Source organism: Pygocentrus nattereri, chromosome 1 (assembly GCF_015220715.1).
Source record: "Pygocentrus nattereri isolate fPygNat1 chromosome 1, fPygNat1.pri, whole genome shotgun sequence".
NCBI classification, from domain to species: Eukaryota; Metazoa; Chordata; class Actinopteri; order Characiformes; family Serrasalmidae; genus Pygocentrus; species Pygocentrus nattereri.
Genome location: NC_051211.1, coordinates 9,736,611 through 9,754,964, shown reverse-complemented (window position 1 = coordinate 9,754,964; position 18,354 = coordinate 9,736,611). Strand labels below are relative to the sequence as shown.

The 18,354-nt window shown below is 39.5% G+C and overlaps 1 protein-coding gene across 1 annotated transcript; it reads right to left on the bottom strand.

The window, feature by feature from the left end:
• Positions 1–32: 32 nt before the first annotated feature.
• colgalt1a (collagen beta(1-O)galactosyltransferase 1a) lies at positions 33–17,084 on the bottom strand. Its single transcript, XM_017701491.2, has 12 exons — positions 16,756–17,084; positions 10,966–11,076; positions 7,846–7,963; positions 5,866–6,000; positions 5,391–5,595; positions 4,185–4,304; positions 3,698–3,774; positions 3,248–3,354; positions 2,973–3,105; positions 2,497–2,624; positions 2,201–2,407; positions 33–1,313 (listed from the first exon to the last, which is right to left on the bottom strand). Exons 1-12 carry the CDS (start codon positions 17,022–17,024, stop codon positions 1,046–1,048), a joined length of 1,878 nt encoding a protein of 625 aa, XP_017556980.2. The 5' UTR covers positions 17,025–17,084; the 3' UTR covers positions 33–1,045.
• Positions 17,085–18,354: the final 1,270 nt, after the last annotated feature.

The following is an 18,354-nucleotide window of genomic DNA, read 5'->3' as shown; positions in this document are numbered from 1 at the left end:
GTGGCGCTCTGTGGTGCATTTTGGTACGATGAGTCTTGAGCTGAAAGAGCTAGAACCCTTTTCAAAAGAGTTCTTCACAGAACCATCTACAGCACATGTAAAGAACCTTTTAATAAGTGGGGGAAAATAACCAAGAGTTTCCAAAACTAGAGGCTAAAGAACAATTGAAAGACAAAGTAAATGTGACTCCTAATAACCGTACCAGACTTGGTAGGCCACCAAAACCGTTCCCATCAGAAGAAAAGCTTTTAAAGGTTTCATTCTTTGAGAGAGAGGAGAGAATCAGTCTCTACTCTTGCTTCAGATCTAAAAAAAATCCATAGGTGTTTCTGTCCATCCTTCCACTGTGAGAAGACAACTCAGCCCTATGAGCATGAAAGGGTGTGTAGCTGTCAAGAAGCTCTTACCAAGAAAGAAAAAAGACAAAAATAAGGACAAATTGTCCAGACCTCAACATTACTGAATATATTTCAGATAACTTGGACTGGGAAACCAACTTTTAAGACTGAACATTGGAGGTGGGGAAATATATATAATCTTATATTTGTCTGATATATTTGTAATATATTGCTGATTTATCTGTGAAATACATGTTGTCTGCTTTTTTCTTGAGGCTGAAACAATGAATAACTTTGAATTAAATCAATGAATTAAATTAATGACAGTGTTGCCTGGAAATTAAATAATGGTCTCAGTACTGTATGCGCTTATTTTTGGCCGAAATGTTGTGGATTCAATGTATTTTTAGAAAATAAATCTGAATTGCACCAAAATAATAAAATTTAATCATAGTGAAATTTGAGCTTTCAAAATACACTAATTGTGAATCATAATCAAAATGAATCAAATCCGTTTACTGTGAAGAATTTTACACCCCTATACAGAGACTCGAAAAAGAAAACAAAAAATTCTGAAGAAAATAAAGAAAACATGTTAAAATCATTCTTTGGTCAGTCAAAAGGCAAAAATAGTGTGGCATGTCCCAAGACCTTTTTAAAAAAATAGGAGTGATTGCTCCATCCCAAAAGGGTCCAAACAGTGCAGGTCATAGCTCATCCCGAGCTGTGCTGTCCAGAGGAGACTGCAGCACGTCTGAGTTCTGCGCCTCTGTGCTGATCTCGGCCTGTTCGTGAGTTTTGCGTGAGCGTTTCCTGTCCCAGTCTGTGCGCACGGTCTCGTTGTCCCACACAGTGGACGTCTCTGTATCACTGACGTAGCCTGGCTCACCTGTGTAGTGGGTGGGGTAGACCAGCAGGGGCTCAGCTGAGAAGGCTTTCAAGTCTCTGTTCTCAAACTGCTCCATGTAGTCTGAGCTGAAAAAGGCAAAAAGATAAACAGATGTACTGTGTCATAATATTGTTATCATATATAAATCAGGTGAATAACATGATTTAACCTCTCACTAACCACAAACAGTAGTAAACGACTCACAGTAGTAAAATCATAAAAAATCCAATTTGCACAAATTTCTTCTTTTTCCAAATGCAATCAGCCACGATATGCTTGAGGTCTGAAGGTTACTTTTTTCTTATTTGCTCCTTCACTACAAGGCTAATGTATCTAACAAGTCATGGAAAAAAAAAGTTTGAACATTCTTGGTCATGGGCCGGCATCATGTGGCTCCGGAGCTGAGCTGAAGCTTAAAGCAGAGCAAAGCAAGTCTGCGGTTTCATTATTCTAAATTTTTTTCACCTATGTCCTAGTCAGCCTTTTAAGCCTGACTTCCGCATCAGCACATACTGAGACCTATTTACAGCTAAGATGATAAAATGGACATAAAATGTTGTGGCTCCCAAAGTGGTTAGATTTTTGTTGAAAGGACATTTGGCTTGCCTGGTATAATTATGCAAATAAAAAGGTACAGACAAACTTTTTTCTGTCCAGGAAACATTTTCTCACAGACGACCTAATGCAGGGATGCATAGTCTTGGCACACGAACTGAGTATTCCTAGAGGAAGGGCCATATTAAATACTAATGTTGCTTTGTTCCCCTTCCATATAAATATCTAATGAGGTCTATTTTGACAAAAGGCTTAACATGAGGGTGGCCTCTTCCTCTCACGCTATTTACATGACCAGAGCTTACTCAATTACCTGCCTTAATCAGACAAATATGAAACCACTGGTGTGCATGTAGTAAAATTACAACTGTGCACATTTAAAGATGTATGGAGGTTTCCCTCCAGCTGAGAAACTCACACAGGATGTTTGTTGAACATAATAGGAAGAAACTCGTCCACAGGCAGCATCTTGCTGAGTGGTTCTGCCTTCAGGAGCTTTTTGGCACCCTGTAACGACATCATGTAACCCAGTGTCCAGTAGGAATAGTCCGCCTCCACTAGGTTGTGTATGTTGGGCACCGCCTTCTCTGGTCGGTCCACCTGCATCCTCTTTCTGCCTATGTAGCTGAGATAGAGAAGAGAAAAAGTGACATGTGCGATCCATAAATAATCATGCCTGAGTGCTGAGTGTTTCTGGGGAACTGCCCAACTCACATAAGATCCCAGTCCAGATCTTCGCTCTGCACCTCACTCAACAGATTCTTCAGGCGACGCTTGAAGAAAACCTCAAACCGCAAGTCGTCTTCTATCACCAGTGAAGACTTCAGCCCTCTTTCCACAATCTGCAAATTAAAGCGATTGTTTGGTTAAAAAATTACCCCTTACCTCAAATATATTTGAAGAGCCAAAACATGTTGGCTGTTGGACGTTCTGCACAAGTTATAAGGCTAATGCAGCTAACAGATACTGTTTTCTTGACGATAGTACGTGATACAGTGTGAAAACGTTTTTCGAGATAATATAACAATTTGATTACGTATCAACTCCATTTGAGACAAGTGGTGATTGATGATTTAGGCATACAATTTGCATGACGCTAAGCATCCATAGACACAGTGCAAAATTAAAGAACCAAATATTAGACCCTCAGCGGATAATACAAGCCACATTTACAAGCCATTGCTCTTAACCTCTTTCCAGATGTTGTAGTGGGAGAGGAAGCAGCCAAGTTCCCCTTTCGTAAGAGGCCTGCCATGGTAAGGGTCACTGTAGCCTGGCAGCATGTGGATCCCCAAATCATGGATCTCACTCACATTCATGGCTCTAAGGAAAACAGAAAAATAAAGGCTTTGACTGTTTATTTAATGCATTTCTGTGTTTTTCCGCAGTTTCCTCTGAACAACTGTTAAAAGCTAAATAAATGTTAGCCGCAGCTGCTAAGTGAAGTTAAGGAAAACTAACTTACTTGCCGTCAACAGCAGCCACAACCTTGCAGTCGATTTCTTGCTCATAGAGTGCGCGGAGCATACGCTCTCTCCGATCAGTTCGGCGCTGCAGATTTATCATGAACACCTGCAACCATTAAAACACATGCCACAAGCACAGATACTTAAATTCCATTGATTTCTCTAAATTATGCATAATTACATTGTTAAAGTTTTCATGTCATTCAGAGGTGTCTGATGTGAAACGCCCCATTTTCAAGAAATGTATCAAATCAGAAAAAGCTCCCTCATATAAAGTTATGGCTTTAAATGGTTAGAAATACACTGCCTGATGCCTGAGATATTGTCTTATGGTAGTTCAGAGAAGGTTTTGTCCTGAAATATATTTTTAATCCAGTGATGATGCAGAGCTTTGTAAGACAAAATACTACCCAAAGAATATCACCACCACAACAAAGACCAAAGCATACCTCATCAAAGCCCATCTTGTCAGGTTTTTTTATAGGGGCAGGAAGGTATCTGGAAGGCTCCACTGGTGGATTTCGCACTGTGTGGGAATACAGATGAGTAAGCCTGAGGCAGCCACCAGATAACGAAAACATTATTGTTCAAAAGTCACAAGTATTGTTCAAAAGTCAGAGACTATCCTTCATCTACTTATGCTCCAGTCAAAATGGCCACTTTGTAAACCAACCAACTTCTAAGACTGAACTTTGGAGGTCTATAAAAAACATCCCTGCAGATTTATTTGAGGAAGTATCTATTAAAGAACGGAAACTGTATTTATGTACGTGTGTAATGTTCTGTTAAATGTATGTTTTCTGCTTTTTCTTGAACCTGAAAAGTGAATCATTTGTACTTATTGGCAGTTCTGACTAGTTAAATCAAATGGTTAAAGGGTGGTCACTGAGTTTTGCATTATTGTACTTTTGCTTTGCTTTCAACTGGGAAACTCACCATTGACCTCAAGCACAGAGTGAATGAAGCTGTCTGCCTCGTCCTGAAGAGTGTTGTGGGAGCGCAAAGGAACGGGGAAATACCCATAAGGTTCCTTGTTACAAACAAACATCTGCACATCTGAAAAAGCAGAAAAGACAAAACAGATTGTCCCAGTTCTGAACTAATGCTCATATTACAGAAACATGTACCCTCTACCCGTCCTTTATAGAGAAAAATGCTGTAAATATTAATTTCACAGTTTTTCCCTCACCTCAAACTGTAGTCAGCCAGCATAGACATTCCAAGTTTTCATCTTTAGCTTTGTACAGAAACTTTAAATACAATTACTTCATAATCTGAGCTGATTTCTTTAGTTATTGTTTAAGCTGACAGCTATGATTTTTCCCAGTTGCTAGTGATCATTAGTTTATGTTTGTAGCAAGGAATTTGCAGAGTTTATAGTGTGTGCCATCAGTTGGGTTGAGGCAATTTCATATACATAAAAGAGAATAGAAGAAAATAGAAATAACATTTATTGAGACAATAATAATGTAAAAGTAACAGAAGTTGTAACTTCTGACTTAGTACTATAACATAAGCACTGAGTAATGTTTGTCTATTTTCCATAATCATTTGGGAGTTATTAACAGCTACGAAGTAAGACAGTGAATCAGCCAATGTGGTAAATTGCTGTGATTTATAATAATCAAATAATTAATTAAACACACTGGAAAAAATAAAACATGAAATTCGGCCGCACATTTTCAATTTTATGTTTTGATTTTTTTTCCCAATATGTTATATGTCAAATAAAGAGAAATTGTGCACTGTAATCTGCAAAAAAAATGGCAAGTTTAAGTTTGTCCCTTGTTCACTTTTTTCACTTACAACATCAACAATGTTATTTGAACAGGGGTCTTCAAACTTTTGCATATGATGTAGAGAACTACCTCATATAGTGACAGAAATCATTAAAGTAAGTGTAAACTTCCATTACTTTTTGGCCTCATTATAGTTCCAGCACAAAATTAAGAAGCAAACTTTGGACACCTAACATGTCTGAAGGACTATATCTGGGGTAAGACAGGAAATGGTGTACATTTGATTTTTCACTTAACTATCATTTATAGTCTATCTGCCCTTTTGTGAGCCAGAGATGATAATCACCATACAAGGCTTTGGAGCATGTGTGGTGTGTGTGTGTGTGTTTTACCAGGCACTCACCTGCCATTCGGGCTGAGAAGGCGAAAACTATGATGTCATCGAAGGCCCAGCTGTAGTCCGGATGTGGTGGGTGGAAGGCGAGGAGTCTGGAGGCTTCTTTGCGCAGATCTATCAGGAAGGTGGAGTGAACCATGGGAACAGCAAAGCAGCCCTTCCGCACCTGCTTCCGCATGGGTATGTAGGCAGGAGTCCGCTTGTAGTAGCCCTTTAGGAACACAGAGGCAAGTTCATCTCTGCTCTTAACATTATGCATGCTGAATATCTTTATCATGACTTTAACCCACAGAAGTCAAAATTATTGTCAGCAATAACAAATGCATGGTGTAATTTTACAGGAAATTCACTACGTGAGAAATAATTCTGTTGTAAGAGAGAGTTCTAAACTTTTAATCCATACCACGTTATACCACATTCATGCTACATTCAATGCAGCGTTACATGAAAAGTTTAAATTCATACAAACATGCACACAAACCTGGGAGGTCATTCCACACCAGAAGTTGGAATAGGCAGCACGAGATTCCAGCATCGGAGCAATGATAGTTTTATTCTCTTTTATCATCTTCCACAACACGTCCCTATTGGTCAGAAGGTTGTCACAGTCTGCTACCTGAAATAAAAAGAAAACACGTGAAAATAAACTTTTTACTGAGGTAAATAAAAAAAGCCATGTTCACTACCCCTCTAAAGTTTATAATCAATGTTTCAATGATATGAAACCAATTTGGCTGCAGATAAATGCAGGCCTATAAAATCACTCTATTATGATGATTGTTCTGTGCAACTTACCAGGTTTCAAAAACATTGACAGGAAGCTAGTAAGCAGTAAAAAAATAATTTTAGGACTTTTTTAGGAATTTAACATGTGTGTAGACTGACGAGCAAAGTTGTAGATGCAATTAGCTTAATCAGAGTGGAATTTTAGGACTTTTAACATTTGAATGTGTGATAGCACAATAGCAGCAGCCTCCTAGCTAATATATTACTATGTGCTTAATAAGGATGCAATGATTCCAAAACAGCATAGCAAAAGAGAACGCTTGTGGCAAAACCTAAAACTGTATCGCTGTTTTGGCTGTGGGTGTGTTCCTAGTGTTTTTCTTTTGCCATCTTTCCTGGAAAACACGGTCAGATTTCTGGATGCATCTTATGTAAAAGAGTGGGCTTTCTTTCTAAAGTTACGTATAAATTTTACAGTTCGTATTTGCAATTGAAATAGAAAATTGCAATGAACCTGAAAATATGTGTTTCATTACTTCCATAGTGCTTAAAAGAATAGTTCACTGAAAAATTGACTTATCATTTTGACCCCAAATGTAGTTTACTGGTCAGGACATGTTTTGTATTCAAAGTTTGCTTCTTTACTTATGCACTTGAACTACAAGGCTAATGTATCTAACAAGTATTTGAACTCTATCTCTTCTGTTATGTTGGCTTTCTAGCTTCAGGGCAAAACAAAAAAAAAAAGCAAAGTCAGACACCAAAACTCTCTTGACCAACTGACTAAATTTGGGGTGAGGGGGAAACCTGGGCGAATTACATTTTCAGTAAACTGTTACTTTAAATATTAAAGGGGAATTCCAATGATTTTGAATTTTTTTTTGTTTCATTCCATCACTGGGATTTAAAAAAAAAACATTGAGTTTGATGTGAAATGTTACATTATAGAGAAGCTTACTGACTCAATGGCGGTGACACAAAGAATTTCCACAATGCAAATGTAGCCATTTTATTTACTATCCCAAAAGGCCAGTCAGCCTACATGTGTCCCATGAGCTTTTATGTAATGTTGCCTTTCAAAAAAATAGTCTGAAAAATATATCTATATATGCTGTAAGACCGCATGCATGTACCTCTCCACTTTGCATGTATAAGATGTTTTGTTTCAGGTCAAAACATTCTCAAAACTATTGCGAAACATTGCCTCAGATGTCAAGTAACATGTCTGTAAACTTTGTGCATAATAGCTTGCTGTGGTGTAGCTTTTAAAATAATTCATTACTTTGAAGGTCTGGTTCAAAGTGAATAACTTAAGTTGAACAATTCTGGGACGGCAAGTTTCTCTAGAATAGAACATTTCACATCAAACCACTCTGGATGACATTGCTTACATCTTGCTTATGGCTTTAAGGGCTGCTTTTATCACAAAATGCCAGCTTTTTGAGTACAAAGAAGTCTCAGTTGGACAGACTCTTTATGCTGTCACTCTCTCTTTAAATCACAGGTTGACCCTGTCCAAAAGACACAGCCCATGTTCCTTGGACAACATGCATCAAGCATGGTGTACAAAAATAGCAACAATAAAGCAATTTTAATTACAATTTTGGGACCTTGTGGTCTCGTGAGAAGGACAAGATGTGAAAACCATGGACTGACGCTTTCTCTGTTCAGAGTGGTTTGCTTTGTTTTTATTGCCTTCTTTGTTAGCTCAGACAGAGAAAGCAAACACACACACCATTAAGTAGTCGGCCCACATCTCTCGAGCTGAATCCAGGGCAGCTTGGCGTAGTTTCATCACATGAGCGTATCGGACATTCGGCCAATTTTTGGGTCCACCGTCATCTGGATATGCTCTGAGGGAGGGAAGAGACGCATTACAAAATGTATAAATTTATACGGAATTTATTTTGCGGTTCAGTTTCGTTCAAAACATATATTCATTGTCATTTATAGACCAAGTGCCATGTTTATATTCCTTATTACAATGTCTGGCTAAAGTTCCATATGTGAGCCTACACTTTATTTCCTTACAATCATAAATGCATAACATAACATATAAGGTAGGGATGCTTCAGTACCATTTTTTGGAGATAGACTAGGACTATATGTTCTTAGTATTTCCAGACACCGATACCATAATGAATAACAGTCTCAACGTTTAAGTCCAGACTGAAAACATACTTGTTTAGTTTAGCTTTTGATTATTAGAGACTGCCTCTACCAGTGCAATTCCTAAAGCTTTACCATCTAGACTTCAAACAGAGATCCTCTTAGCTTTTATTTGGTATTTAGCTTATTAAATTGTAAATACTGTTTGACCAGAGGAGGATGGGTCCCCCCTTGTGAGTCTTCGTTCCTCCCAAGGTTTCTTCCTCCAGTCTGAGGGAGTTTTTCCTTGCCACTGTCACCTCTAGCTTGCTCACTGGGGGATATACACTCACCGGCCACTTTATTAGGTACACCTGTTCAAATGCTTGTTAACACAAATAGCTAATCAGCCAATCACATGGCCGCAACTCAATGCATTTAGGCATGTAGAGGTGGTTAAGACAACTTGCTGAAGTGCAGACGGAGCATCAGAATGGGGAAGAAAGGTGATTTAAGTGACTTTGAACGTGGCGTGGTTGCTGGTGCCAGACGGGCTGGTCTGAGTATCTCAGAAACTGCTGATCTACTGGGATTTTCATGCACAACCATCTCTAGAGTTTACAGAGCACGGTCCGAAAAAGAAGAAATATCCAGTGAGCGGCAGTTGTGTGGATGAAAATGTCTTGTTGATGTGAGAGGTCAGAGGACAATGGGCAGACTGGTTTGAGATGATAGAAAGGCAACAGTAACTCAAATAACCAACCAACACCTTGATGAAAGTGTGCCATGAAGAATTAAGGCAGTTCTAAAGTCAAAAGGGGGTCCAACCTTTTACTAGCAACAGTGGCTGGTGAGTGTGTGTTGTAACCCTATGTATCAAACTTCTGTAAAGCTCCTTTGTGACAACATCGTTGTACAAAGCGCTATACAAATAAACTTGAAATGAACTGAATAAACTTGAATTAACTACTTATAATGACCTGCATATGAGTACAATCTAGCTGATCTTAAATTATGTGTATTAGCTAGCTATGCTACATTAGTTACCTTGGATCCAGTAGCATTGCAGTGGAGAAGTAGACTGAGTTTTGTTTGATGTCAGAAAACCAGTTCTGTAGAGCTCTAAGTAACGTACGATTCATAGTTTTGATCCTCCTCCTCTGTCACTTACAACTAATGCTAATTAGGCTAATTAGGCTAATTTGACGAGCTCACATTTCGAGTAATGTCTTGCTGAAGTCTTTCTGGACGGTTGTCTGGTGGAGCTGTAGTTGTATGTTCTATAAAGACGGGCATTCGCTGTACGATTTTACAAATCTTGCTGATGTCAAGTTTTTCCCTCTGTTTAGCTAGTCTGTATGTTTCCTGAAATATACCAAAGCAGTGTCCAACTGTCATGGCATCAGCAAGACAGACCCTCGTCCACTGAAAGCTTAAGTAGTTTGTTCATTACGGCAGTAGCATACAGTAGGCTTACATCACATGGTATAGTATGTTAAAATTGGTGTATTTTTATGAGTAAATGAACATTATATCTGGCCAACATCCGATACCAGTATCAGCATCAGTGCATTCCTAATACACAGTACTGTGCAAAAGTCAGGGACCACCCTTTATTTATTTAATTTCCAGTTAAAATGGCCATGAAGCACAAGTTATTCATTTTTCAGTGAACTCTGAGGTTAACGATCCATTTAGCAGAAAATAACAGACGCAACAACAACTAAATATAATATCAGTTTTTTCAGTATTTAACGTGCCCACCCTTTCCATTTATTATTGCTTCAATTCTTCCAGACTTGCTTTCAGTCTCTCAAAATATGGAAAATATCCATTCTGCAGGGATTTTCCACACTTCCAATGTTCAGTCTTAAAAGTTGGTTGTATTTTCTGCATCTCACAATCCAAGTAATCTCAAACATATTAAGTGATGTTGAGGTCTGGACTCTGAGATGATCAGTCCATTGTTATAAGAACACCAGCAGTTTCTTTGTGTGATTTGCAAACTTTCTTCTTTTGTGTTAACTGTTTTCTCAGTAAGAGCTGATTGACAACTACACATCCTTTCAGACCCACAGCATTGTGTTGTCTTCTCACAGTGGAAGAATGGACAGAAACATCTGTGGATTTTTTAGACCTGAAGCAAGAGTAAAGTTTGATTTTCTGCTCTCTCAAGTATTTTTTATAATAAATTGAAGGGTGGTTTTAACTTTTTAACAGTACTGCATGTATTATAATTTATAGTAGTGTCAGGTGTAATACCCGTCCTTGCCACCAGAGGTCTCACCCAAATACCGACATTCTCCCTCCTTGCACCCTGACCCCTCACCTGCAGCTCATTTCACCTGACTATTTAAGGACCTTCAGTACACTAACTCGGTACAAAGTCTTGCCAGTTTTCCCTGCATACCAAGCCTTGTTACCTCACTGCTGATATTTCTGGATTGCTTTGACTCTGCTTTGGCTCTCCCTTTGGTGGTTTGGCTGATTTTGGATTCTTATGTTTTGACCTTTGGACTGTTTTTTTGACTGATTCTGTTTTTTTAGTGTTTTGGATTAAACGGGTTTATGAATTCTACTCATTCTGGAGAGTCTTCCTTACAGGTAGTTTCTGTATAATAAAGTTAATTACTGAAGAACAAGCACAGAACAGACAAACATGTCATGTTTTAAGAGGGTGCAACAAGCTTCACACATGTTCTACTGTATGTCTGGTAGCCAGATTATACCTTACACCTCCCCAGAAATCGAACATGATTTTACAAACCTAGGCTTCTCTAGTGGCCTCCACTCCACATAGTGATACATTTTCTGCACGTTGATAAGCCAGTCGCGGAGCAGGTACGTCGTGTTGTCAGCATTATGATCTGTTGCAACCCTGTTAAACACAAAATTAAACAAGGTATGACTTGGCTTGGCTCAGTTTACATGAGTTTTCATTCAAAGAAGTGTGATTAACTAACACTTTATTCAGTGTACCTTACATTTGTTTCATTTAAGGCTCAAATTTTGGCCTTCTCATTTTCCATTGTACAGGTATAAAAGATGAAACACCAAACCAGGTGTAAGATAACATCTTCTTTGATTTGATCTGTGAGAACAGCAGCTCAGTTACACAACACGGATACACAAAGCTCTGCTCTAAAATGAACTCTTTGTTACAAGTAACAATGATATTACTTTAAAATGCAACAAATGAGAAGTGAAACTGAAAAGTAACCGGCCACTAATGAATAAAAAAAGAAAGGCAAAGATAGAGAGTAGGGGTGTAGATCTGTGGCCTCTTAACAATTTGGCTTAATTTGGTTGATTCAGTTCTTTAGGAAATGAATCAAAGCATGAAATATTACATTTCACCACAACTCAATGTATTTCAATTCAAAGCTTTTAAATTCCTTTCTTTGAATGTACTGAATTTAGCCTGGAAAAGGATGGCATGCCCTCTCCAGGTAAGGGGAAAGGACTTGCCCCAGGTGGAGGAGTTGAAGTATCTCGGGGTCTTGATCACGAGTGATGGGAAGAGGGATCGTGAGATCGGCTGCAGGCTGGGACATCAGTAATGCGGTCACTGTACCAGACTGTAGTGGTGAAGAGGGAGCTGAGCCATAAGGCAAAGCTCTGTTTACCGGTCGGTCTACATCCTGACCCTCACCTATGGTCATGAGCTGTGGGTAATGACCAAAATAACGAGATCACGAATACAAGCGGTGGAAATGAGCTTTCTTCACAGGGTGGCGGACTACACTATTTGATAAGGTGAGGAGCTCTGTCATCCGGGAGGAGCTCGGAGTAGAGCCGCTATTCCTCTGCATTGAGAGGAGCCAGCTGAGGTGGTTCGGGCATCTGATTTGGATGCCCCCTCGATGCCTCCCGGTGGGGGTGCACCAGGCACGGCTTACAAGACCCTAGGGTTGTCCTAAGCCCTGTTGGAGGGATTATATCTCCAAGTTGGCCTGGGAGCAGCTTGGGTCCCTGGGAATGAGCTGGAGGAAGTTGCAGGGGACAGGGTCGTCTAGGATTCTCTGCTCTCCCAACTGCTACCATGACCCTATCTGGACTAAGTGGTTAACGATGATGATGATGATGATGAAATTTACTGAATACATAAATGACTGAAGGAAATATTTACAGAGTGGTAGAATATATACAGTTAAACAACATACTACATTTTCTTGGAAGGGGGTTTATTTGGACCCCACTCACTAGCTAGGTGCCCCCCTTTACAAAATAGCTACTCAGATCCTCAGGATCCTCCTAATTTTTTGGGATTTTTACATTTGAAAATAGACAGAAAATTTGGTTTATTTATTTATATTTAGCATTAGAAGTCTTGCCTAAAGACTCATCTCAGTATAGCATGGTGTGCATGTCTGGATCAGTAATCAAACATGAATCTGCAGTGTGGATGGCAGCTGTGTTACCCACTACGCCATAAGCTATACCAAATTCATGAATTACCACCTTCAAATTGATCACGGTGCATTATTTTACTCTAGTCATTAGCTTAACCAGATGGCTCTGAACAGCTGGAGCATTTGTTTAACACAGCATTAGCAGCCATTAACTCTGCCTGTGCATGGAGACGGTACATCACTGAAGTATGACCTCACTGATCACTCCAGCTGAATCTAGATTGTTTTGCTTTCCTACAGTAAAATGTAGACTCAGTGCTGGCCACAGAGGCACTAGCAGCACAGCTGGGCCGAGAAAGCTGGCAGTATGAACTGGGTCTCCAGACAGGGTTCAGATAACTCACAAGACCATGAGAACCTTATACTCCTGCATCCACGCCAAACCTATGATTGAACTCAAAATCACTCTCCTCATGTACCAGACCTAATGCTTTATGCAAAGCAGCTATCCAGCAACTCTTCTCCTGACGTGTGGTGTTTATCTTGACAGTTTAGATGGAATGTATGCAATGTAAAGGCTGTGTGACATGTTTAAACATCTCCAATACAAAACTTCTGCACCTGCGTTCAGTATATCTCTTCACGTATATCTCTTTCAGCAGGGTTTCTTTTCTAGGGCAAATGGCTTTTTAAACGCCTTTGTAGCACAGTAACTGATACCTCCACCAAACTACTGTCCATTTACTCCATAGAACAATGACAGCATTGGTGGGTAAATATCAACACTTGGTTGCAGGCTACCAGGGTCCATATTTAAAAAGCACCTGCATGTACAAGGGCTACTTCTGGATTTGTTCTGCTTTTCCCGGATAATGATGGCTTTCCTTGTATTTTCATTTGAGCCCCACTTGTGAGTTTGTACAGCTTTAAGTACTGAAAACCATTTCCAACCTATCTTTATCTTTAAAATGAAAAGGAATGTGTTATTGTACCTTTAAAGGCTGATACGAAATGTTCTCTCTTCTGACTGGCTGTACTGTATTTTGCATCATTTATAAAGCTGAAATGCTCGTGTTCTTTTGTTATCTGGTGTGGACCAGAGAAGGATGGGTTCACCTTTTAAGTATTGGTTACTCTCAAGGTTTCTTCCTCTTGCTCTTATGGAGTTTATCTTGCCACTGCTCCCACTGGCTTGCTCATGCAGAATTGGACCCAGATTTTTCTGTAAAGTTGCTTTGTGACAACGCCTGTTGTAAAAAGCGCTATATAAAAAACTGAATTGACATGAGTGGGTGGGGTTAAGCAGATGTCAGCTCAAAATGTGCACATTTGTGCATGAGCTGTTGTTTTGTGACAACATAAAAACAATAAATTCAGAATGTGCTGTTTTTCCAAATAAGTACTTTATGGACTGGGAAGTTAGTGATAAATTTTTAAACTTTAACAATTTTAACACAGTGCATCAAAATCTTGTTTTTCCATGATATGGGCCCTTTAAAGCAGAATCAGCACACCCACGCTCCCATGCTGAGATGAAATTCTTGCACTCATGTACATACAGCTGTTCAGGACAGATGTTCACAACACCCCCTCCCCCCAACAAACGCTCCTGCTTCCCTAGTGATGGGCAGTCTGGCTCTTTACAGTGAGTCATATCTATTAGCTAAGCTCACCGGTAAGAAGCGGTTCGTTCAGCTCCGAAATGTCTCTTCATTAAGTGGCACTGTCTTGTGGAAATCCACCCCAGAAAAGAGCGGAGGCTGTTGTAGCAGCAAAGGATACATTAATATGGGATAACTCCATATTAATAACCATGGTTTTGGAATAGGACACCCAACAAGCTTGTAATGGTGTGAAGATCAGGCATCTACATAGTGTAGTGTAGTGTAATACTGTAATAATTTCCCAATCATGTAATAACCCTGGAAATGTAATGTTTTTCACTTAAGTTGGTCAAAACTGTATTAATACACAATAATGTAACAATTTACTCACTATTGTAATACAGTGTTTTAACTGATAATGTAATGTAACTTTTATGAAGATTTTCAGTATAGAAAGCTACTGATCTTGTTCTTCTCCATTGTGACTGACAGAGCTGAATTCAGTTCTCAGCTGCTGACAAAAGCCACTGGCTAAATGTTAATATTAGTGCATGTCATATAACATAATACTGCGGTGTGGGCTGCTACCTTATTGTCTCAAAATTGTACTTATTTACCTAAAATCAATAAAACAAAGATATATGCCTGAAAACATTTTCAATTATCATGTGATGAATATGGGTGGACAGGCTGTGGGATTCATATTTGGTCATAATTTGTATAACTGCAGTACTGTTGTGATCTTACAAATGTTATACACCTTGAACAGATATAGTTCTATAGGTTGGTTTTGACATCACACAAAAACATCATTTTTGAAACAAATATTGTGGTTACAACACTTAGACAGGATGGGAAGGAAAAGCAAGAATTTAAAGCCCGAATTGCAGATAACATACACCTTTTTTGCACTTGAGTCTAGCGATAAGTCTGAGTTTTGAATATGTATACGTACCATGTTGGTATTGTCTCCCTACTGTCTATGCTAACGTCAACTCTAAATGTGGCCCAAATGTAGAATGAAGACTACATTTCAAAGTGTGAGAGACAGAAGTATTTCATTACCCATTTGAAAAAACTAATTAGCCTGTAAATATAACAAAATCCTAATAATGTAATAATTTATTACATATCAATCTGAATGTACTAAATTCCCTGTAATTGAAAACCAAACTGTTTTTAAGCTACCAAATTGTTTCAAGTGATAATGTAATATTACATTATCAGTCAAGACATTGTATTACATTACTGGATACTTAACTACATCACTGGGTTTCATTACATTTTTGACCAACATGAGCGATAAACGTCTTGGCATTATACCATATTTGGGAAATTACTACAAGACTGGGTTCTAAACACAGTTTTGTATGTTTTTAGGTCAAATTCACTGTCAAGAAAAGCCTGACGAGGAACAAAGTTACAGACCCCTGATCATGATAAAAATGAAATAAGGACAATATCAAAGTCCAAATTACAGAAGCTTTTGGAAATGAACCTAATGTCAGATCCAAGTTTTTGGATGAATTTAAAGCTGAGAGAAGAGAACCAGGTTCCTGCCTGGGAGGTGCTGCATCGAGATTTGGTTTAGCCATTAAAGGCCCATGTGCCCATTGCATGGTGAAACGGTTCTACAGATTGATGGACAATGTTTTGTATATGGTTCCATATAGCACCAAGAAGGCTTCTTCTATTGTTACACGCTTGACATCAGAACAATAACGGATCCTTTTTAGGTATAAAAGACATATAAAACATATTCTCCTCCAAAGTCAAGAACCATCTCACCAAGCGTGAAATTGTTCTATACAGAACGCATGGTTCTAAATAGAACAATTCCCTTCACTAAAGAACACTTGTAGAACCAGTTTTTTTTAAGAGTGTAGGCCTAAAATAAAATGCTAGAAATGTATGAGACATAGGCTCTCCAACAGAAAAAGTACCACCACTAACCACTAACGGGGAGGAATGGAGACAGAATTGGCCATTAACATTAAGTCTGGAGACCTGAGAGATGACTGACACCTGAAGTATGAAATGAAAAGGTATTTTTTGCAGTATTTTTCTCCTCCTTGTGTCTCCCTTGAACAAACGGAGGCAGAAGCAAGCCTGTGCCTGCACTGCCGGCACTCAGACTGATAGAAATGCATAGTTCTCTTGACACAGTTTGGTTTTTGCCATGGGGAAATAGTTGAAAGCTTTCCGGAGTGGAACTACAGCCTCAGCTCCAATAAATGTGATGAAGAGCACCTCAAATTACAACTACTGCTCCTGCTGTGTGATTAAAGCAGAGTCAGGCCAATCCCCAGCTATGCGGCTTCAAACTTCTGTCTGCACCGTTTACTGCCACTTGTATTCAATTCAAGGAGCCAGCACATATGAGGTCAACGAGGCTGAAGTCAGCTTTCTATTCGCCCGCTTCTTGCTCGAAAATCCCCGTTATACCAGCGGTTATACCATTTAAGGTGGAACGGGGAAACGCAGGAGAAGCTGGCGACTAGGAACCCAACTTCAGCATCGTATGAGGTCACAGCATCGGCCAAAAGACACAAGACGAGACTCGTTAGTCAAAGCTACCCAATGTCGTGGATAAACACTTACCAAAGAGCAATCCTGTCCTTTGGATAATTCAAACGCTCTATGGTTCCGAGGAAATAGGGCAGGGAATGCTGCGAGTTTCGGCAGATTAAGGCTATAACGACCCTCGGAGCTAAGAGAGGAGACTCTGGACTCCAGCGCTCTTCGTGAAAGTAGCCCAGAACCGCCCCAGTGTTCAGAAAGGACAACAGCGTCCAAACGAACCAAGTAACTCTAATAAACATTGCCGAGGACGGACAGACGCGACAAAACGTGGCTTTTAATACAGTCATGCCAACTCGCTCGACACCAAACTTGTTCACGTCCTGAATCCTGAAGGAAAACCGTTTGGATAAAATAAGTCGACCGACTAAAATGCCGCACAGTGACAACACTGCAGAGTTCACGTTTAAAGGGGATGTAGCATCGGCGTTTAAAGGGGAGGTGCTTGTAATTTCATATGCATCTCCAGGGAAACGGTAGATCCGCTGAGCAACCGAGGGTAAAATTACTGTTACTTCAGTAAAATAAAGACGAAATTAGCAACAAAGTCAATAACAACAGACCCCAACAGAACTGGAGCGGAACTTATTTAAACATCTCGCCATCTATCAGTGCAGGGACTGAAGTTTAAGCAATACTCTTCTCTTTTTGGGGGATCTACAATACAATACAATGCTAAAGCTCAAAAGTGACAACAAGCTACGAAACAACAGAACAAAATGAAATGAAACCCAGCAAAAAATAAATAAGAGCTACAGTACTGTGTACAAGTCAGAGACCACCCATTCACCCGTTCAGAGGTGCCATGTGGTTGTTCCCATTTTCTGGACTGTAATTTTGAGATGACAACCTAATAGTCTTTGATGTCATGATAAAATTTTTATCTTAACATCACAACTTTACTTTATATCACAACCAAAAGCATCCATGAGATCACAGCTTATTTTTTACTATTTCAAGCTGTGTTCTCATGAAAAAAAAACTTTTTTTTATTTTGACATTGAGACAATTAACGTCATGACCTCAAGAAAACAGTACAAGTAAAAGTAAAAAAAATACAGAGATACAGAGACAACGGGACTCTTAATAACCCAGCAAGACATAATAGGCCACCAAAACTGTCCCAGCTGTCTTTTGAGAAAGAAGAATACCAAGCCCCACTCAATCAAGGATTCAGATCTGAAAAGGTGTTTCTCAACCCATCTAAACAACGTGTAGCTGTCAAGAAACTGTTCTTTACCGCTGCACCTGAAATGAATGACAAAAGGAAGAAAATCCACACTAACATGTTGAAATTGCACATCTGAGATGTGGAGGATGTGGAGGAAGGATTTATGAGATGAAAAGTCAAACTTTGTGACTGAGGTTACTTGGATTATAAAAAACAAAACAATTTCTAAGACTGAACTTCGGAGGTGTGGAAAAATAGCAGATTTCCATCCATCCATCCATCCATCCATTTTCTAAGCCGCTTCTCCGTCAGGGTCGCGGGGGGGAGCTGGAGCCTATCCCAGCAGTCTTCGGGCGGAAGGCAGGATACACCCTGGACAGGTCGCCAGTCCATCGCAGGGCAGACACACAGACACAGACAATCACTCACACCTAGGGGCAATTCAGCAC